We start from the raw sequence: 22,879 nt of genomic DNA, 5'->3' as shown, positions 1-22,879 counted from the left end.
CCTGCTCCTGTTGCAAAAACTCCCATGAACTCTGATGTGCTGAATAAGTTGGCAAATGTTGACCAACAGTTCAATATGTAGAAATAGCAACCCAGTGAGATAATGTAACCATCAATACTGCATTTCTATAAACTCCATGTAGTTTCACAATCCACTATGTTAGAATCAGGTAATTTTCTCTTTTTGAATAGAAATGTACTATAACACTAACGGTGTATGTACTGCTGTTAAGATTGGAGTAATTTCCTTTCAAAAGTATGCTGTGTGTGTGTGTAACTCACTTTAAAGAAGATTAATAGGGATTCTAATTTTCACATTGCTTGCATTGCTAGCAGGTCTCAGTTCTGAAGCTCGTACATAAAGATTTAGATTTTGTTTGCAGATTTCACGTGAAAAGAATACTGTGTACAAATACTTCACTGCATAATTATGCCCCAGATGTTTTGTTTTCAAAATGACAGATTGAACATTTGATGTTTCCAGACAGCATGTCGAGGGAATTTTTAAATTTGTTGAACTTGAAGGTGACAATCCAGGTTTAAATATGCTGCTGATGGTAGATTTTTTAAAGTATTCACCTCTAGGGCCAAATTCTGCCATCATTAGTTAAGAAAAACTCCCATGGGCTTTCTGCTCAAGTGACGAGCACAGATTTTGGCCCTTGTTTAAATTGCTGCCTTACCATTAATGAAAAAAATCTCTGAGTTAAACTATACTATATAATATGTGAGGGTAATTTATATCTAGGTTTTTTGTTTCTACTGGTGGCGCACACCTGCAGACTACCTCAATATTGTTACACATAACAAAATTCATTCCGCACATGAACGGAAAAAATTAGAGGGAACATTGTAGCTGGGATCAGAATCAAACCCAAGGCATGAAATACTAGCTAAAGTGAAATCAATGGAAGTTTTGCCATTAGCTTGAATGGGGCCAAGATTTCAACCAAGCAGCTTAAGTGACTTTCCGAAGGCACAGGATGAGTTAGAAAATTGCAAGATTCCATTACATGTAACTGAGTACCGGGGGAGAATGCTATATTTAAAATGAGTTGTCTACATCACACATTTAGAAATTGACACAATTGTGAATTATAAATCAGAATTTAGGACAAAATTCTGACCTTAAATAGACAGAAAGCTATAGTCTTCATTAAAAGCTCATTGTGGAGAGTATTTGGCTTATAGAACTTATATGCCTTTACCTTGCACTTCCTAACATTTTCAATTTTTGATTTTCAAAAGCTTCCAGTTCCTTAGGCACTTTTAACACTTAATTATTTTATATAGTCACAATTTTTATATGCCCACAATTAATTTGGGTGAAAAACTATGATCTCAAAAATGTCCCCTAATGATTTTTGTTCAGTAAATCAACAGCTAGTTAGTAAAACAATTTAAGGAGGACTGAGAATTTCAAAATGTGGTTAGCTAGCTATACACATTCATACAAAACAGATATTTCAAAACAAAAATCTAGCATAAAAATGCCTTCTGGAATTATAATTGGAAGCTGCCTCATATGATGAAATAGCAAATTATTTCCTTACCGTTTATTGGGGATATCTCTGCATTATCAGTAGACACCAGCTGGATGGTATACATTTCATTCCCCTCCAGTAGGCCATCTTGTATTGCTCGTAAAACAACTGTCTTCTGGGATTCAGTCTGAATCAGAAAGAGAAGGAAAATGAGTTAGGCTGATATTTTTCAGGTGAGATCAAACAAAGTGCCTGATGATGCAAGGATCTGAAGCTCTTAATTTCTACTGAAGTTAATATGAGTTAAGAGAGTACAGCACTTGGCACATTCGACAGAATTGACAAGTTCTGCAGAAGCATGTCGATTCTGATTAAACTTTCTATGGAAACCAGACAGCCTTGCTACCTCACCTGGCTTCCTGCAAGCCTGCCTAGTTCTCCAGGATCCTCAACTCCCCTGCAGCAACCTGGTAGGCTGCCAGGATGTCTGGTTCTCTGGCTCCCCTACAGCCCACCTGCTGTCCAGCACCCCAGACTGCCTTCCCTCATGCACAGGCAGGCTGTCTCCCCCCAAGGTGGCTGGCTCTCTGGGCAGCCCAATCCTGAGAGACCACCAGGTGGGCTGCTGTGGAGCTAGAGATTATGTTTCATATCAGAAACACCAAAATGTTCTTGCTGCAATTTTTCCACAATGACATTTTGCAGTATTTAGGTTTCACTAAGAATTCCAAGATTTTGGCATCCAAAACCAAAACCGGCGACAAATTCTGCTTCATGACCAGCTCTAGGCTAGTGGAATATCCCCAAGTGTTTTTCATGATAACAGTCTGCCCAGAAAGGAGCTGTATTGCAGTTTGTTAGAATTCTCAACAGCTGCTGGTGCTGGCTACAGCCTCAGCAAACTTTCTTTACATGAACATTAAACAGTTGGCAAACCTGAAAGTGAAAGTTGGTTGTATATCTTCAAAACCACTAAGAGACATTATTCCTTAAAGTTTCCAGTGGCAATATATCTGGATGATAAATATAATACATGCTGCAATCAGTATAAAGTAGCAATGCACCAGAAGACAGTAAAACAGAATTCATTCTGTTAAATGGATGTTTTGGCTCAGCACAGTGTATAATTTGTAACAGAAATTAATCTATTAATGTCAACAACAATAGCTTCACAGTACTTAAACTTTTAAATCCTACCTCAAGACTCTCTTCTGCCATGAAGCCTACAGCTTAGCAATTAACACTAGCTAGTTTGAGGGTCACATGGTAATCACTGTTCTTTTAAAAAGAATACTTCCTGAATTTATTTTTTATCTCTTCCCAGACCTCGCAAGTTGCATGTCTGTTTAGACTGTCAGCTAATGCAATGGAATAACTGTTCTCCATGGTCATTATTACATTTCTATAAGATTTTTATTCTTTTTAAAAAGACAATTTATAACATTTTAAAATGCCACATTCCCTGGGTGACTTACCCTATACCAAGGTCCTCCAGGGAATGGGCCATCCCTTCTTTTCTGTTTGGAAAGCATGTGGCATGTTGTCAAAACTACCAGATATTTTTTATTGTGTTGTAACAGACTACGACTGTGTACAAGTCTGTAATGTACAAGTATATAACTATATATGAGAAAGAAGAAATCGTAAGCAAATGTAAGGGAAGCAAATGGGATGTTGAAATTCTGGGAGTACCTCATTAAAGTAAAGAGTTCCATTCAGAGGAGTGAGATCATATCTAGCTGCCTCCTCCAAAATCCATATTATTCGGACTGCCCCCCATCCTCCTTGACTCCGACTCACAGTCAGCAACACAGTTGCAGCAGAGTCTCCAGGTGACTGGGGCTCCTTAACTGTCACCTGAAAAGAGGAGGAGGAGGAGTTAGGGAAGAGCTAAGAAAAAACATTCACATGTTATGTTTTTATAACCACTGCTTTGGAAAAATTATAAATATTGCTATCAATGACATCTAAAATGATATTATTCTCAACTGTGTCTCCAAGACACAAGACCAAAAAATCAACAGAAGTTAATGCAGACATGTACTGTTGAATTCTGTTAGCAAAGATTAACCACTTAAGTTATTTCTGTATCCACTATGATACAACGCAATTACATATGAGTCACCAGTGGACACAGCACTGGAAAATATACAGTAGAGAACAATCAAACACGAGAAAAAGAAAGGATTAGATAAATTTACAGGCCTTTTCTATCTTTGATTTCTATGAAAAACATTGTTGCAATATATCATTAATATATTCAACAGATACTCAGGCAACTCACATGAAATCTCTGGAATTATTATAATACTGAAATGGAATAGATTCAATCATTCATAGGACAGGAACAATATAAAGGCAATAACTCATAACTGTACATTTTCCACCCCCATGTATTCAGTTCCTGGCATGTTTATTTGTTTTCAGTGTCTGATCAGCATGACCACTATACTGTTATTTCTCAATAACTGTAATTTAGGGGAATCTGACTGATTTCTTGACAGCCATTATTACAGAGTACAAAGATTTACATAATCTCTATATCGTTATTTTTCAATAAATGCACTGTGACTGTATAAATTTCTCTAATCCAATTGGCTACTATAATCTAGTTGTTCTGATTGGTGTCTGTACTTAAATTTCAAGCTATTGGCCAGAAACAAAGATGTCACCCTTATCTTCTTATGACTTCAAGAGGAAGCCCCAAACTGTCAACATTTAGTGGAGAAGGAAAAAATAAATAAATAATCGAAGAACACAGGGCTGCGAAAGAACTGTAAAGGAAAGTGCTGATTTTAGGGGGGGTTTGCATTGTGGAGAGCATGGGGAAAACATTTCAAATCCTTTATTTATTGTCCTCCTGCCAGGCCGAGTCTTGCTGCCATTGAAGTCAATGGATATTTTACAATGGATTTCAATACGGAAGAGGAGCAACCCCTCTTTTCCTCCCTCTTCTCTTACGATCTTTTCTCTCCGTTCCATAGAGGCAAGCTTGACTCTTGCCTTACACAATAAGGCCAATATTTCAAACCTGAATGCCTAAAGCTAAGCTCCCAAATCTACATTTAAGCTCATTAAAAAAAAGAGGCTTGATTTTCAAAGGTTCTGAGCATGCCACAGGACCAGGAGTGTCAGTACTGGGAGGACCTACCCATGTTGTAGGCTGCAGCTACTGACTGTCTGCAATCTGTGTGTGAAGTAGTTGAGACAAGGGGCTTAGGAAAACATGGCAACTCAGCACTGAGCTCTGACAAGCAGGCCTAGCACAGGTACCAAGCCCTGGTCTTCCTAACCAGAATCCTACTGGAAAAGGGAGATCAGTGATTTAAAAAAAAAATTGTGACTACTAAATACAGTAACCAAATTACAGCATAACAAGACAGACCAAGGTATTTGTGAAAACTCCCTCTGCAGTTTAAATCACAGTACCTGTTAACTTTGCTCCTGAGACCTTTGCTCGACATATATGCACACACAATCATTATGTGGGAATAATGTGACAGAACTGGACGTAAACTCAGCTAGACTGAAAAGCAAATAGATTCTCTCTCTTCCTGAATCACGAGGGAAGCCAGCTTTTTTTTTTTTAACATTGGCGTTCGCGTGTATCCAACACAATCTCTCTCATAGGCTATTTAATTATTTTTTTTCACAATTCCTCCTCTGTTCATTAACTGGTACCTTTTACCTCCCTTCCAAAAACACCTTCTCTCCCCGTAAAAAAATAATCAAAATTCCAAATGTTTCTTAAGGCCTGTCTCTTGCTTATGAAACTGTACTCAGCAATTGGGGAGAAGAAAAAACATCATGTCTCTTAATGACCAAATGCAAGAATTGAAAATTTCTTACCGAGAATTTCCTTTCTGTTAGCAGCATCTCCCACAATTCTTGACATCTAGACTGCTCTGCTCACTCTTGCAGCTCATGAAGGTAGATCAAAATTTTGGTGCCACTGCTCTGGCCACACTCCATCTGCTCCCACTTGTGGCCAAAAAAATTATTCCAAAGCTGTACAAATTTGTATAACAATATTAGTAACAAATACTTCAAAGGTAACTGACCAACTGTGTACAGGGGATCACAACTGGAAAAATACAGTCGCATGGTACAGATCCCACTCAGCATATGGCCTTTTCTCTCTTGAGCCATTTAGGATGGATAGAATTGTGGGAGACATGGCTAGTGGAAAGGAAATTATCAATATGAAATTTTCCGTTCTTCAGTCTAGTGTCTCCCACAGTTCTTGACATCTGGGAAGTAGTGAGTAGTGAACAGATGTAGAAAGGGTTATAGAGAAGGTCAAAAGAAAAGGAAAAGCGGTATCCCTTCTTGCTTATAACATTTTCTCAGAGGGCAAAAATCATTTCTGGACTACCACCTGCACCACCTTTCTGCCAAAGGACACCTCTACAGAGGACAGGAAATCCACCTTGTAGTGCTTAATAAAGGTAGTAGCAGTTGACCAGGTGACCACCTTACAAATTTCTGCTGTGGGTGCATTAGTTCTTTCTTCCCACAAGGTCACCAGGGATTGTGTGGAGTACGCCCTGAGTCCCTTCTGGAACTAAACTCTCTAATGCCTTCTACACTTCCATGCTGCATAGTTTAATCCTCCTAGCAATGGAGCACTTGGAAGCTCTGAATCTTTGGTATTTTGGGTGGAAATATTCACAAAGAGCATCTGATCTCCCCATGGGCTTTGTACTTTTGAGGCAAATTTTCAGGTTCCTCTAGTATCTAAAGTGTGCCACCTCTCCTTGCTGGGATGCTGTGGCCTTGGCCGAATGAAGAGAGATCCACCTTTTGTTAAACATGGAAGGAACAGTTTACTTTCAGGATAAATGATTCCAGAGTTCTGAGCCCCTCATGAAAAATACACAGTAAGTGCCACCAGCTCCAACACTCACCTGACAGATCTGATGGCTATCAGGAAGCAAGTTTTGATAAAATGTTGTCACTGCATCAGTGGTTCAAAGAGGTGGTTTGTGAGGGCTGTCAATACAAGTGGCAAGTCTTATTTGGGAAAAAGAGGCCTGATTGCTGGGTTGGCTAATTGGACTGCCCTAAGGAATCTGGCTATTGGGGATTCTCTGCCAGAGAGTTTGCAGATCTTGTGAATGTCACGCTACCAAGGACAGACATCTGATGTGTAATGGTGCTGGGTTGGAGATCTTTATTAAAGCCTTCTTGAAGAAATTTAAAGATAGACGGAAATGCTGGATTTCTAGGATTCGCTTCCTGATACCTGACGCTGAATTTAGTCCAGATAGAGGAGTGTGCTTTCACAGTCAATACTATTCTAGAAGGAAGAAGTGTCCTGATGACTTTGGAGGGCAAACCCAACAAAACTAGCAAACCCAACAAAAACCCTTTTAATAACCAGGCTGTTAGATGCAGCCAGTTCAGGTCTGGATGAAGAAAAGGACCTTGTGAGAGGATTCCCTGTCTTGTTGGGAGAAGTAGTAATGTTCCTAATTTCAGGTCTATCAGATACGAAAATCAGTGTGGGGTTGCCAGTATTACAGTTGCCCGCTCGGATTTTATTTTCTGGACCACCTTTGTTAACAATAGGAAGGGTGAAAATGCAACGAGAAGGCCGTCTGGCCATCTCTGCAATAGGCATCTGTCCCCATGAAGCTGGGGGCTACTTCCCTGGTGAAGTACTTTGATTTCTTCACATCCATGTGGTTTGTGAATAGATCAGTTGAGGGCAGTCTGAATGACTGAACGATTAACTTGAAGACTTCCTGATTTACGCACCACTCAAAGTTGTTCGCCTTCCACCTGCTAAGCCAGTCCACTTTTTGATTCAGGTTTCCCTTTATGAGAACTGTCGTGAGGGAGAAAAAGTTCTGCCCACTTCATGATTTCCATCACTTTTGCATGTAATGCTGGACTTCTTGTTCTCCCTTAGTTGTTCCTATTTGTGACTGTGGTCATGTTGTCTGACTGAATCAGGATGTGGCTTCCCTCTAGGATGGACTGGAACCTTAGTCACTCCAGTTTGACTGCTCCTATCCTGGGAGGTTTCTGCTGTGGGTCCTTTCCTCCAGGTTGCTTTGGGCTGTTTGGGACTCCAAGTGCGCTTCTCAGCCTTCCAGTCCGGCATCATTTGTGAGAATCAGAGGATCTTGTGGATATTGCCCTGGACTGACCACCATTTTAAGGAATTGATCACCTGATGCCCCAGAACCTTCACTTGATCCTTCATACGTCCAAGGGAGTGGTCCCAAACCTTTAAAATGACCCCTTGAAAGTGCCTCATGTACCATGGCGCCCATGGAGCGATCTCTATGCATGATACTAGGAGGCCTAGCCGTTCAAGGCCTAGTGCCATAGTGGGTCTCTTGCAGTTCCAGAACAATGCAAGGAGGTCCTGAATCTTCTGGAACCTTTCTATAGAAGGCTACATCCTTACTATCAAAGTGTCTATGTCCCATTCCCAAGGCAGAGACATAGGTGGTCTGTCATAAACAGGCTAACAGGGTTCCCACTGGGCTTTTCTCGGGAACCACGGTTCCAGAGCTTTGTTTTGGAGAACTTGCTGTCCCTTTGCTGGCATTTCTGCAAGGATGAAGGCTGAAAGGAGCGCCTTTGTCTGAAGGCCAGTCTGAACTCTGTCTTAGAGGCAGGATGTGGCATTGGGAGGGACTGTTTAGATTTTGCAGCATTGTCTGCCACCTGACTGTCTAAGCTTATTTCTCAAAAGCAAGGCTCCCATAAAATTGGCAGAACAGAGCACATTATTTCGAGTGGCTATCCATCTTTCAGTGATCGAGCCATAGGTGACATCTGGTCACTGAGCTGGAGGCCCTAGCTTTGCTTGAGACTCTCATAGCATCCACTGAAGCCTCTGCAACAGATGATGTTGCTAGGGAAACTTTCTTTAAAATGGAGCCAAAGTCAGGGTGATCTCTACTCTTGAGGGCTCTGAGATCTTTCAGCCAGGAGGGAGAAGAGCTTGCAAAGCAAGTAGCTGCTACAGATGCCTGGAGGAAGGCTGAAGAGACTTCAAAGTCTTTTTTGAGAGTGGCCTCCATTGTTTCTAACTATGGTGTTCGGAGGGAATAACCATATCTCTTGCCAGGGAGGCTATAGTAGCATAATTCTTCAAGATCTCGGTAATCTGATCCTTTGGTTCCTGGATCTCGTAGAATTTTATGGTGATTTTTCACAATGTGTTCTGGCTTACCCCATTCATCCCTGATTATTTCCTCAAAGGAGGAGTGTAAGGGAATCGCTGTCTCAAGGGAGGATTTCAAGGGGAGAAATTTGCTCTGTGGCTTACTCTCAGGGATCTGTATGGGTTGAATCTGAAGAGTGGATACAACCTTGTTGTACATGGCCACAAATTTCTCAGGGAGAAAACAGCTTTGCTAAGACTTTCCCCAGTCCTGATCGGAGTCAGAGCCTGACAATTCACCATCCTCGGTGGAGAAGACATCACAGGATTCATACCTCCTACATCTTTTAGGCTTTTTCTTCCCCTTTTTTGATTTTTTTTCACTTTTTTGCTTACTTAGAGACCATATGAGCTCCACTATGGCTTTGGTAAGGCCTTTTGCAGCTAGCTTTCCTAGAGGCCTGGAGACCTCTTGTGAGATCCCTTTCTGAGTCCTCACCTACTGGGGCCCATTCCCGCAGGGAGAGGGAAGGGAAACATTTCCATAGCCCTCTGGCCGAATTGGGAAAGGGGGCTGTCCCCTGGTTCTTTCCCCAAGACACTCAAGACCCATTTTAAGACTTGTGACCTCTACAAGTCTCCCCTCTCTGTTCTCCAGGGGCCTCTTAGGACTTACGCCCAAATCAGCTGACTGCGGTCCTCCTCATCCTTGGAGCCTCTCCCTGTTCTGCACAGAGATTCCAGGTCTGTATTTTCCATTTTGGAGATGCGGCTGTTCTGGTGGGTAGAAGACCCCACATGCCAGTCCGACTCATAGCACCAGTACCCAACAGAGTTAGGAATGGAAGACTGAATGCAGGCTTGGTACAACTCACCATCTGCTGAGCTCGGGAAGGCAGTTTCACAGATGGAGCTCCATTTGGATTTCTCTCAGTGCTTTCTAGGCAGCTCTCCCATCCCTAAAAAGATGTGGGGGAGCTAGCAGGGAGGCACTGCAGAGGAGACTTCACCTGGATTCCAACAGCCGACTAAAAACTGGCCCAGTGGGCGGAGTAAGGGAGTGAGAACACTGCTCACATCTGCCCCAGAATTTGTCAAAAAATACCCCTTTAGGCAGATGAAAGAAAGGAGCACTGGAACTACCATCTGCATGCTGCTGTGGAGGCAGAGAATCTGGCCAGAAGCACAAGCAGAGGGGGTGCGAATAGAGCAGTGGTGCCAAAACACTGATTCACCTCTGTGAGTTGCAAGGGTGAGCAGAGCAGCCCCGATAGCAAGAACTGTGGGAGATGCTGGGCTGCAGAAATGACATTTTGTACAAATATAAAATGTTTAACCGTCTGCATTGCTGAAAGCTACGTTCAGGAAAATCTGCACATTGATAATTGACTCTAAGAAACTATGTGGTTGATGATACATAACATTCTTCCTGCTTATGCTTAAAACTGCACCATGTTGCTCATACTTACATTCTTTTCTTCGAACCCAAACACGCCAACAGGAGAGTCATTTGGTGGAATAGTGACAGTCACCACAGTGTCATCCCCAAGTCTGGCACCACCTGTCACCCTGATTAAAGTGACGTTGAACAGCTCTAAAAATTCTATTGCAGTGTCATCTATGATTGTGATCTCTATCACCCCTGCAGCCTGCAAAAAAAACGAGAACCAATAAAACAATACAGGATACAACAGTGAATTCAGTCTATTTTATTTTATGAATGAAACTCAGAAAAATTAAGTCTTAGATTTTGTAAGTTGTAAAAGATTACTAAATGGTTTTAGTTTGGCTCACAAACTTGCTTATTTATTTATTTATATATTTGGCTTTTGAAAACAAAACCATACCAAAATGTTGGAAATATATTTAAAACTCATTTATGCAAACTTTCTGGATTCCTATTAAAATTGTGAGGAATTTAACCTACTGAAATCCCAATATACTGTGAATTAAAAGTAATACTATGAACTTAATAATCACATTTCCATAAGGAAATTTTGGGCTTACTATTATTACAAGTAAAGAGCACTATTACTAAAAGTCATTAGACAAAAAAAAAAACAACCACTTTTCAGTTTCTTCACTTTGTATATTTGACAGCACAGTTTTGTTGATAGTCATTCACACTTCCTGCCTCACACACTGCTCTTGAAGAAGCTCAGGTGCACATACTTTCCTAGGCCCTGCAAGAGGGTGTCGACCATTAATAGCAGCAGTAGCAAAGCTGAATGTGAAACTGAGAAGCTGGCAGGCAAGCATTTTCACAGCACAGAGAGGAAGGGGTAAGACTTAACTTATGCAGAACTATTACAGCTCTTGGACCCATCCAAGAGGTACTTTTCAACAACAGGAAGGAAGCAGAAAAAACAATTATGAAAATTTGGATGGATTCTTTTAACTATTCCAAGGGTGATCAGAAAACGGATTGTTTTAATTAGTAAATTATTTAAACAATTTAATTTGACAGGCACCCTTTTTCACACTAATACAAAAAACCCACAATGATATACATTGAAAATTGCCAACGCCTTCTCTAATTTGTTATCCCTGGCCCCCATGCTGCAAATATGAAAAGGTGTTCGGACTGAATGGCTCCTGCTTATCTCTTCTGCCATATGTTTTTAGTATGAAGTAGTACACAGAATGTATTATATTTGGCTCTAAACATGATTTTGTTCACAAAGTATACCATTGTTTGCCAAGGTCCATTTTCCATCACATGAAATCAGCCACCCCTAAGAGTGCACACTTTGTCTCTCCAAGTGTGATGTGAAATCTAACAATGCAGCTAAAGAAACATACAAATTCATTGTGTAAGTCCACACAAAACATGGGCTAATTATGAGTTTCCCACTTATCAGGAAAAAATAAGGATTTTTTTTTGTTTTTGTTTTTTACTGGTGGAGGTGTAAAGACATAGACCCCCAATGTGGCAAACACTTATATTTCCCTTTAAGTACCTGAGTAGTGCCATTAAAGTCAATGGGACTGACTATGCATGTGCCTAAAGTTAAGTTCCTGTGTACATGTTCACAGGATTTGGACCACAAATAGTAAGCAGAAATGTGCTCTGAGACTTTACACTCCTATCTTTTAAAGGAAACAAATGCAAAAGACCCTGAGACTTCTTAACTCAGAAATGTTTATATTTTCAGCAACATCATACTTGTCCATCTGCAAATGTAAGGTTTCCAAATGATGGCGTAAAGTCTTCCACGCTAGCGCTGGCAGGCATGGCTTCCCAGTATAGTTTTACTGACCCAAACCTCCCAGCCTTCCGAACAACTGGCAGCTTCAGTATATTCTGTGGTGGAGGCACCTCATAACCAGCAACTGCGCCACTAAAATCCTGAAAATTCAGAAAACATGTTGAGTGCCAAGGCAAATGTGTTTCTCTTTTCTCATCCCCTGCAAAAAGACTGATACCAAAATGTTCAAAAGTAGCCAAAAGTGAGGGGCTATGCGTTAAAGTAATGAGTTAGCCCCTTTCTATATAATCTATAAAACAAGACAGCAATATTGATTATTATTAGTAGTAGTATTATAATTATAGAAAGATCAAATTGTTAATCTGATGTAGTTAGGGTAAAAATAACCCACGAGTGTTTTAGCAATTCCAATGCTCTCATGAACTAAGTATCATTAGCAGCAAGAAAACTTTTGTATAGAAATTGCTAGTCCAGTATCTGGTCAATGTAACTGATGTTTAGTGCTAGAAATCTTTTAAAGACTATTTTTAAATGCAGCCTGAAAACACAGAACCTACTGCTAGAATACAATAGTAAATGTTTAAAATTCAGTCTTACCTTCACAACATTGAAACTAAATATTCCTCTGGGGTCATCATTCTCTTCAATTGTTACCTCAGCTATTTCTAACCCAAGTCTCTTCACACTTGGCTGCCCTTCAGCAAGAGAAGAATCTACCAGATGCACATCAGTAATATTGACTACAAATCCTTCCTGTAATTCTGGAACATTATCCTGTGAAAATGTTTTTAAAACGTCACCCCAATTGTAAGTTCATGTTATAAGATGGATATTATGAAAGGAGGAAACTGACTGGCTGCTGACTGAGCAGAATCAGGTAAAACCACAGCAGTTGAGATTAAATAACTAATTCCCTGCCTCACATCACATCGCCTATGAAAAGGGGGGAAAGGATTTCTGAAAACACTGCTGACTAGGAGGACCTGAAGGACTTTGAACATCCTATAAAAACACATTTTTATTGGTCATGATAAAGTCTAGGGGCCCCAATCAATTAATGTTTTTTTTAAATCTGAACAATAAATCTGTTAAAAGGCAAAAAGTGAAATACATTATTTTACACAGATTGAAGTTGTGCCAAATTTATAACCCAACATGTTCCTGAGAGAGTTTAAAATTCACCACAAACAAGTTTCCATAAAACCAAATTACTCATTTCACAGTAAACAAAGCAAAGGATTTGGATTGCTCACAAACTAGTTACCAGTGTCCAGACTCTGCTGAAACAGATTTAATGAGCCAATTTTCCTCCTACAATACTTATAGAATGTTACACTTTTCCTTTTGCCCCTGGACAGAACCTACACTATAATCTTCCTTAAAATATAACAAAAACTTGTCTTCTTTTCAATTACTCACAGGCAAAATGGTGACTATAACGTAAGTCGTGATTGTGTTCTCTGCCATAATTATTGTTTCTTTTTCTATCACATAATCCTTATTCTCCGTGGCTTGGTTGAAAGGCTGACGGGCAAAATTAGGTTTGGCGCTCAACTGTACTGCAATATCTCCAACAAATCCTTGTTCTCGAAGAATTTGTAAAGTAACAATAGTAGGATTCTCTGCAAGATGAAATGGGAAAGAAATCTATATTAGCTCTGGTAAAAACCCATCAACATATCTAGTGCCCTGTTTTGAGTGCCCTTCATGCATTTTAAATAATTTTGAAGTCATTACTGATACTGATATAGGAAACAACCTCTGTGGCAGTGACTCTGGTGGTGATACTCAGCGATTGCCCTTTATTCATGCATATCTAAATCTCAAATTCCCCAGAAAAGGAAATGCACTCATATTGGTGATGACTCAGATCCCCTTTGGGAAACTACATTTTCACCAGAGTCCAAGAAATTGCAGAACACCTAGGGCGTGCCTGGAAGTCCTGTATCTAGGGCAGGAGGGGTGGAAAAAAGTGGATAAAAGAAACAAACCAGGAAGGCTAAGGGTAAGACAAACGGAGGGAAAAAGGTAACTAGTGTATGTTTTTGCTTGTAAATATTGAGCTGCAATGTAGTGTCCATTTCCATTACTTTTCATCTGGAAAAGCCCTAAATACAACATGCTCTGAAATACTAAAAAAAGGAATAATTTACAGATTAAACTCCAATAAATTATCAGATGCCAAACACAAATCATTGTAATGAAGTAGCATGGGGAATGTGTTTTATACATATGTATAGAACACATAAGTTATTACAAAATTCAACTTGATTACACACTACACCTTTGACTGAGAAACTGTGGCAGGGAAGGATGAGGGGCCAGGCTCCTAAGAGCATATTTCATGCACGGAAAAGGGCACACAACAGACTATTTTCCTCTGTCTTTGGAGAACTTCCAGGATGGAAGCTGTGGATGAATCCTGATAGCCCTGCTGGTAGAGACAAGAGTGGGGAAAAAAAACCCATGTCTGGTAGGGAGATGGAAGCAAGGGGAACTCTCCTTGTAGAGGAAAAGATTTCAGGTGGGGTCTCTGCTATTAGAGCTGGGTGGAGAACTGGGTGATTTTTTCAAAATGAATTTTTTCTTCAGATTTCTGTTTTGTGGAGAATTTCAAATGTATTTTTGTTTCAATTTGGAACAAAAACAACTTCAGAAATCTTGAAATCCTGCACAAAAATAGAAATCTGAAAAAAGGCATTTTGAAAAATCAAAATGTTTCGTCTCGATATTTTCTAAACAAAATTCTACGTGGTGGGCAGATGGGGAGCCAGAAGCCTGGAAGCCCTGGGAGCCCCAGCCAATTGGGCGGCTGAGGAGATGGGACCCTGGGGCTCCCAGAGCTACCTGACCCCTGGGTCAGCCCAACTCCCAGTTGGCTACCAAGAAGCAAGGTGGGCAAACTGGTGTCTGGGTTCTGCCAGAGCTTCATTTCAATTTCACCAAATCGGCAAGTTCCAATGAAATAATATTTTGCCAGAATTTTTCAGACCAGCTGTAGCTGCTTGTGCATGGAAGGAAGATTGGGAGGCTAGGCAGAGGGTTTCTGAAACTGTAAGAGATGAGAGGTGATGGGATGTCAATGTCAAAGAAGCAGTTGGAAGGAGAAAAATCTGAGGCAGGAGATGGACAGAATGGGAGCCTGATGGCAGGGAAAGGAGATGGGAAAAACCGTAGTGGTGGAGCTAAGCTGTCAGGGGAAAGGATGTGAGCTCGACAGGAACAGTAACTGCCGATGGACAATATGGAGTAGGGAAAAGTCTTCAAGTGAAGACCACTGTGGCTCTGCACACAGTCCAAACAGCCCTATAAGCCCAACTTACAATAGCTCGCTCTGCAGGACTCCAGCAAAGTTCCAGAATCGAGTATGACTGCACCAACATCACAGCGGAGGTGGTACTGCTTTTCCCCGTACCTACATCCCTGTTTGTCCCCACCACAAGTCACAGAGCATGTGAATGGACAGTTGCGTTTACTGCTTGGGATCAGCAGCAGCCTCCAGTGCCATCTCCCCTCCAAAGATTTTCTGTTGTCTGGCAGCTACCGGCATAGCAGTGGATGCCAGCAGGATCAGGCCATTTGCCTTTAATTAGTTTATTTTTATAGTTAACAAATTTGTGGCATACAGTTCATAATATCTAAAGGTGATAATGACATTGCACAGCAGAAAGAGGAAATGTGTAACCAGTGAAGGCAAAGTTTCCCTGAAAACCTATATTCTTAAATTTAAAGACAAATATTTAATATGCAGCAATTTGTAAGAAGGCAATAGTATGCACTAAGAATAATCTTACTTTCTAGTGCCATGCATACAAGACAAGACACCATAGTTTTTAGCAAAATAAGGGAATGATTCTGTTTATTAGTGAAAGTAACATAAGTCAAGTTAACATCACAATCAACTTGCAAAAATAACTGGAGAGTCTTTATTTACAGTGCATATGAAATATCCTATACGCAGGAAAGTTGCATAGTTTTGTATTTCTAAGGATGTTTTTTGACTGCTGTGGGACCACTTCTGTTTGTCACTGAGTTGTTACTGCTGTTCTTTTGGTTTTTGCTCAAACTTAAATTATTTTTAAAAATTTAGAATGTTAGTCATTAAAAACTCACATAATTAACATCAGAACGTCTAAAGATGACATACTTTAGTATGCCATTATTTTAGCTTCTTAGCAGGAACTTAAGACTGACTTACCTTCAGGCTCTGCTACTTTAGCAAAGAGAGAGTCCGTATGCCAGCCAACTACACCATAGGGAGAATCATTAGGCAAAATGGTAAGCACAGCTCGTGCTCTCTTAGGGTCTATGATGGCTCCTCTCATGGGATCCTTAATACCCACAGTAGTGACATGGGTGAATGTTATAACAACAGTTTCAGAAAGCTCTGCAATGTTGTCTGCAAGAACAGTCAGGGTGATTGTGGACAGGGCCTGACCTTCTGAAAATGTTATCTAAAAAGTAAAAAAAAACAGGTGAAACATTTTTTTCCATACTATTATTTTAAGCACCTTCACCAATATTTGCTTTTGTAAAAATCCATCAGTGAAAAAAGTGTGAACAGAGCATTAACAAAATATGTCAATGATACTGAACTCGGAGGTGGTGTGACACCACTGAAGACAGAAAAATAACTGAAAGGGCTCCAGAGAGGTTAGCAACACTGACAGCAAACAGCAAAAAGAGAGTCACTTTGGAAAAATGCATGCTGTTTAATTGGGGCAAAACAATCAGAAACACAGGGAGGGAGAAATAGTTCTTAACTAACACTGGCCTGAGTTTTGGAGATGCTGAGTACCCACAACTCTCAATGACTTCAGCACATCTGAAAATCAAGCCGTTTTTATCTGGATCTCTTAAAAACAGACTTAAGTGTCTAAAACACCCATTTTGAAAATCTGGACCTAGATGTCAGCAGAATAACTCAATAATACAACTGCATTGCGGCTTTTTGTGCCAAACACTTTGCTTTCCTGCTTTGTCTAAGTCAAGAAGCAGAGAAAGTCAGTAAGTTGCTGAAAACCCCAAACCCTTCCCCTCCCCTAACTACAAATGTTGATTTTAGGGGCACAGTGTCAATACTAGTGCTTGCTGAATAATATTCAACTGACAACTTAGTTGACTAATGTCATGATTTTTTTTTCAAATAAACTATTTGCTGAACATGAAGTTTATTATTCACCCATCTATAATCCATTTTTGACAATTATATTATTGTTTTAAGTTGTCACTATAATATTTTTAAATATATGTATAAATAGATGAATTGATCACATTTAAAATAACCATGTAGCATCCCGTAACATTCTGGAGGACTTCAGAAAAAACAGCTTCCACAAACAGCGGCAGAGAGACTAAGGGAACTGAAACAGAGGCTGTCTGCCTCACTGTGCTCGAGACACAAAAACAGACAAAGGGGGCTAGGCCAGAGCCTGATGGCCCACCCAGGTGACCAACTGCAGACCTGGAGAGCTTGCACATGACTGGGACTGCCAGGAGATTGAGATGAGCCTGGGTGTTGAAAGTCATTGAGGACTCTGAGACAGAGCTGGATGCAGAGAGTCAGGTTCCAGTAGCAAAAGACGATGCAGTTCCTGAACTTCTCTGTGTAGCAGAGGTCCAGAATCTGTCTTGACCTGAAAGGGCAGCCTGCCTGCTGAGACCTGTAGGCTTCCCGCTGCATTGGGATCCATGGGATGAACAGGACTTGAGTGACCAGGTGCAGTCCACTCCACAAGAGACTGAGCTCCAAGACTCCACCTTGCAAAAAAGCACTGACTGGCGGCTGCACCCACTAGACCTCCACAGCACTAGAGCTGGAGAATGGCCAGAGCTTCTCAGGGTATGTCTATACTACCCGCCAGATCGACAGACAGCGATCGATCCAGTGGGGGTCGATTTATCGCGTCCAGTCTAGACGCAATAAATCGACCCCCGAGCGCTCTCCCATCGACTCCTGTACTCCACTGCAATGAGAGGCGCAAGCGGAGTCAACGGGGAGCGGCAGCAGTCGACTCACCGCAGTTAAGACACCATGGTGAGTAGGTCTAAGTATATCGACTTTAGTTGCGTAACTTAGATCGATCCCCCCTCAGTGTAAACCAGGCCTCAGTGAAGGACACCACACCCTTTCTCAAGGTCCTGCTCCGCCAGCTAGCTAAAGCCTACAGGGAGACTTTAGGGAGCATTCTGTTTACTTTCACTTTGTTGTGGGCTTTTGAGGGAAAGAGTGTTTATTTTGGTGGAATGGTTGCTCCGTCATTTATTTGATATACTTGATTATCTGCCTGCCCCCTTGACCCAATTCTCTGTCTTTTCTCTGATTTTATGTCTTTCCAGGAATAATTGTTGTATATCTTCATAATCTGTTGGCCCTTGATTTCTTGGATCTATAATTTGTAATGTCCTAGAAGTCACAGGATTTGTCAATTAGTTTATGCACCCAACCACTAGGTGGAGCTGGGCCCGAAGAACCCAGGGCCCATTGGTCCTAAGGTGGGTCACTATGCACTGAGGAGAGAGGAATAAGGGTTCTACCATACTTGGGCACTCCAAGAAGGGACAACAGCTAAGACTTGGGATATTTTATAAAGTATTTTTAAATCAGTGCTTCACTAATTTCAGCAAAATTAATACATACCATTCCTGATGCTGGAAATATATCATTAATGCTCCCATTGGCTATCCACTGTACTGTAACTCGGCCATACATTCCTATTAAACGTTCAATATTCAAGGTGATTAAGTTGTCTTGTTCCATTTCTTCAACTTGCTTAGATAAAGAATTCTGGAAACGTACAAATATAGTACAACCATACAAATTAATTATTTGAATGGCTAGAAAACACAGGAAGAGATCCTATATTAAATACTCAAAATGATCTTGAGGCATTTGGAAGAAAATTTTAAAACTTGTATCCCCTATGTTAAGTACGTAAATCCATATTTGCACACTTCTGGGGAAGTGACCTAATTTTCAGAGGTGCTAAGCCCGTAAAGCTCCCATGGACATATTTAAATAAAATAAATAAATAAATAAACAAACAAACAAACAAATTGGGCAGTGCCTAAATATGTATTTAAGGGCCTCATGCTAAGTATCCAAGTTTGAACTTTTTTGCTACGATGATTTCATCCCCGGATTAGTTTTAAAATGGCTGAGAAACGTGGGGAACTTCCAAGGCAGATTCAGTTTATCTTAGATTTTTTTTTTCAAATTGCAGCATTTGATTTAGGGAGTACTTGCTATGTATACAATTTTCCAGCCAGAGCTTACTGTGTTCTTGCCAGTTGATTCTGTGGTACCTGAGGGTGCATTGTGGGTCTATCTGCATGACAGCACTCTCTCCAGATTTCCTGTGGCTTCTATTTCCCTTTGCATGATAGCTTTGCACAGATTTGTACATACCTGTCCTAGGTCAACCTGGCCCTTTAAGATGCATTCTCAGTTCAGGTCTCCCTTGATAGTGATTTCTCTCCAGAACAGAAGCATTCTAGGGGTGGTCATTCCAAAGAATAGGAATTTGATGTGGGCTCTATTAGCATTCCCAGGTCTATCCCACAAAGTACTCATTAACTGCCAGAGGTACTCCTTTTCCATCTGCTGCTCTGCTTATTCCCCAGCCCTTTCCACTGCTGGTCCTGATCCCTTCAGTCTCTTTCATACTGATGAAAAGTAGGTTGCTTAGATCTCTTCCCGCTTTCACAGATTTATAGATTTTAAAGGAGGGACCATTAGGATAATCTAGCATGAGCTACCGCATAACACAGCCCATTGAATTTCACCCAATAATTCCAAGTCCACAACTTCTGTTTGAACTAAAGTATATCTTTTAGAAAAACACTTCTAGTATGCTTTCCCAGAATGCTTTGTCCTAGTCCTACAGTTTCCATGCTAACAGAGAACTGCCATCCGCCCAAATATCTTTGTTCTAGGTGGTAAACAGGAGCATTCTGTAAGTGGCAAAATGATTCCTCTAACCAACAAAAACATGAAGCCTTTCACCTGCTCAAAGCCGAAGTCCAAAGGAGGCTACGTAACATCAAAAACAAGTGGTAGCGAGAGAAGGCCTCTGAGATCCAGAGTTTGGTAAACCAGGATTACTTAAGAAGCTTCTTTCAAGCAACAAAAGCCAGATATGGGTCAAGCTCCAAAGGCCAAGCCTCTTACATTCCCAGCATGGACAATGCAGTCATTAAACAATGCTGGAAGGAGCACTTTGAGAGCCTTCTAAACTGCGACTCCATGGTCTCTGAAGACACCATCAAGTTCATTCCACAACACTCAGCAATGGAAGACCTTGATGATCCCCCATCTTCTGAGGAAGTCAGGCGAACCATCACCCAGAGAAAAAATCACAAGGCACCAGGCCCAGACGGCATTCCTGCTGAGGCTTTTAAAGCTGGTAGAACAATGCTTTGCCAACTCCTGGAGCTGCGAAGAAATTCCACCTGACTAAGAATGACAACATTGTTACAATATTCAAGGAAGGAGACAAATCTTTGTGCAGGAACTATAAAGGTATTGCCCTCCTCTCCATCGCAAGGAAGATCCTTGCCCAGATCCTATTAAAACAGCTCCTTCTCCTTGCCAAGGAACTTCTCCCCGAATCACAATGCGGCTTCAGGCTATCCCAAGGCACAACCAACATGATCTCTGTGGTCCGACAGATTCAGAAGAAGTGCAGATAGCAACACCAGGAACTGTTCATGGCATTCATCAACCTATCCAAGGCCTTTGACTCTATCAATTGTGATGCCCTATGGAAGATGCTGTGTAGGTTTGGCTGTCCACAGAAATTCATTTCCATCATCAGATTACTCTATGATGGGATGACTGCCACCTTTCTGTGCATTGGCTTAGAGACCAAACCATTCATCATTCGCACTGGTGACAAGCAAGGCTGTGTCATTGGTCTAGCACTCTTCTCCATTTACCTTGCCGTGATCCTAATCCTCATCCATGAACTCTACTTTACGGAATTGGGATTGATTATTGTATGGAGGACCAATTTCTCAATCTCTGACGTATCCAAACAAAATCTAAGACCACAAGAATTGGCACCACTGACCTTCAGTATGCAGATGATTGCGTCACCCTCACACACACAGAGGCCAACCTGCAAAATACCCTAAACCGTTTTGTAGGTGTCTATCACAGCCTGGGTCTCTCTCTCTCTCAACATCCGGAAAACCAAGGTACTCTATCAGCCCTCACCTGCACAAACTACTCTTTGTGCCTCCCAAAACAAGTACTCTTCTCTCAGTTAAGTCAGGAGAAAAGGGTTCACGGAGGGCAGTGGAAGCACATACTGAAAGTGCACGTTAAACTTAAACATCAACCCAACAAACTGGGAGGACTTGGCGCAGAACAGAACACAGTGGTACCACACCATACGCCAAGCCACAGACATATTCATGAGACAGAGAAGTGACAAAGGAGGAAAGAAAGGGCACAACACTCCAGCCAACAACTATGTCTCCTCCAAGATTACACCTGTCACTTCTGTGGAAAAATCTGCAGGGCACAAATTGGGCTCTTCAGCCACCTAAAAACCCACCAATGAACCCCCTTGACAGACATCATCCTCAAATCTAGGAATAGCCAAAGAGACAGGAACACAGCAGAGCTGGACCTGGAAATTATCTCAGCTCACTCCATTATATAACTTAACAAGCCTGTTGGGATGCGGTAAAAGGTCCTACAGATTTCTGTAAATTCTCACCTCTCCAGCCATTCAAACACTGGACTCTGGAACAGATTTTTTTTTTAAGGTTAACGGACTTTATATTACTCAGACCAACACTTATTAAGAAATTAAAATCTCACACAAGGTACAGCTACTGGAACTGTTTTGTATTACCTTGCACCCTGCTGAGTCACTTACATCGATGCTGAATGGGTATAAAGCAAAACTAAATTACAATGATAAAAGGCAATGAAGAATCAGGCCCATCACCTTTTCTGTTTACAGTTTTTACATGTTAGCGTTCTTGGTTCTGGACAAAGTATATCTGTATTCTCATGACTTAATTTAGTATTGTTACCTGAGCAAATGCAATGACTCCATGAGCATTGTCATTAGATGGAATAATTATGTTAACATAACCACTAGCACCAATCTCTGCACCTCCTTTGGGGTTTTTCAGCCACACTGTGAAAAATTCTTCTTCTTCTGGGATTACATCATCAAGGATATTAACTGCCAGCACAACTTCCATGTCTCCAGGATCAAATATCAATTCACCTGAACTGGCATAAAAACACACACACAAAATGATTATAATTAAGAGTAGTTTGTTGCAGCAAAATGGGGAATAATCATGGCTTTTTCATGAAAGAAATACAAGTGTCATAATTTCAGTTTTAAAAAAGGTAAAGACATGGCCCACAAAATTTGTGGTAACATTTAATTATTTTTCACAAGAAATCGTGAGATTTAACTTAAAATTCCTTATTTGAAAGTTTAAAATCATATTCCATCCTGTAACACACTAGACATAAACGCAGTAAGTTTTAAAAAAAAAAAAAATTTAAGAATCTTCCTTAGTTAAGGGTTAGATTTGTCAGGGAAACAAATACTAAGACATTTTATTTAAAAAACCCTGTCATGGTTTCTGTCATGACGAACATCCAGCCTTACTTATAATGGATGAAAGAGAATTAAAGAGATGCATAAACTGATATGGGTGCATACAAATTAAAACATCAATGAAGAGACAAAAACTGGAACACTGATCTTAAAAATGAGGGAAATAACTAACTCAGGGGATAGAGAAAACACCAAAAGTTTGTAATACACAAACCATCCATAAATGTTATACAGTATAAATTCATAAATTTATACGTTTGGGTTAAAATTATAAAAAGTAAGAAGTACAACACGAATGTGATACGAAAAGAGGAATATTAAGGTTCAAAATTAAGAAATATAGAAGACTAGACTTTAAAACGTCAAGGGCTTTTTTAAGAGTCTGAATTAATGTTTTTATTGATCAAAGGGTAATTTGACTTGAAAGGGTTTTTTATAGAAAGAAAATAACAATGAATCATAATACAACCTC

General features: G+C 40.6%; 1 protein-coding gene across 1 annotated transcript in view; it reads right to left on the bottom strand.

Moving 5' to 3' along the window:
• The window catches only part of ADGRV1 (adhesion G protein-coupled receptor V1), a 414,454-nt gene that overhangs the window by 258,208 nt on the left and 133,367 nt on the right, over window positions 1-22,879 (bottom strand). Inside the window, exons 53-61 of the mRNA XM_084628496.1 lie at window positions 21,863-22,067; window positions 18,456-18,602; window positions 16,014-16,269; window positions 13,235-13,437; window positions 12,413-12,589; window positions 11,773-11,955; window positions 10,076-10,255; window positions 3,176-3,340; window positions 1,553-1,670 (exon numbers count right to left, since the gene is read on the bottom strand). Coding sequence (XP_084484622.1) covers window positions 1,553-1,670; window positions 3,176-3,340; window positions 10,076-10,255; window positions 11,773-11,955; window positions 12,413-12,589; window positions 13,235-13,437; window positions 16,014-16,269; window positions 18,456-18,602; window positions 21,863-22,067 — 1,634 coding nt within the window. The remainder of the gene's footprint in view (window positions 1-1,552; window positions 1,671-3,175; window positions 3,341-10,075; window positions 10,256-11,772; window positions 11,956-12,412; window positions 12,590-13,234; window positions 13,438-16,013; window positions 16,270-18,455; window positions 18,603-21,862; window positions 22,068-22,879) is intronic.

Source organism: Lepidochelys olivacea, assembly GCF_965140295.1.
Source record: "Lepidochelys olivacea isolate rLepOli2 genome assembly, chromosome: 5".
NCBI lineage: Eukaryota > Metazoa > Chordata > Testudines > Cheloniidae > Lepidochelys > Lepidochelys olivacea.
This window is presented reverse-complemented; position numbering and strand designations above follow the sequence as displayed.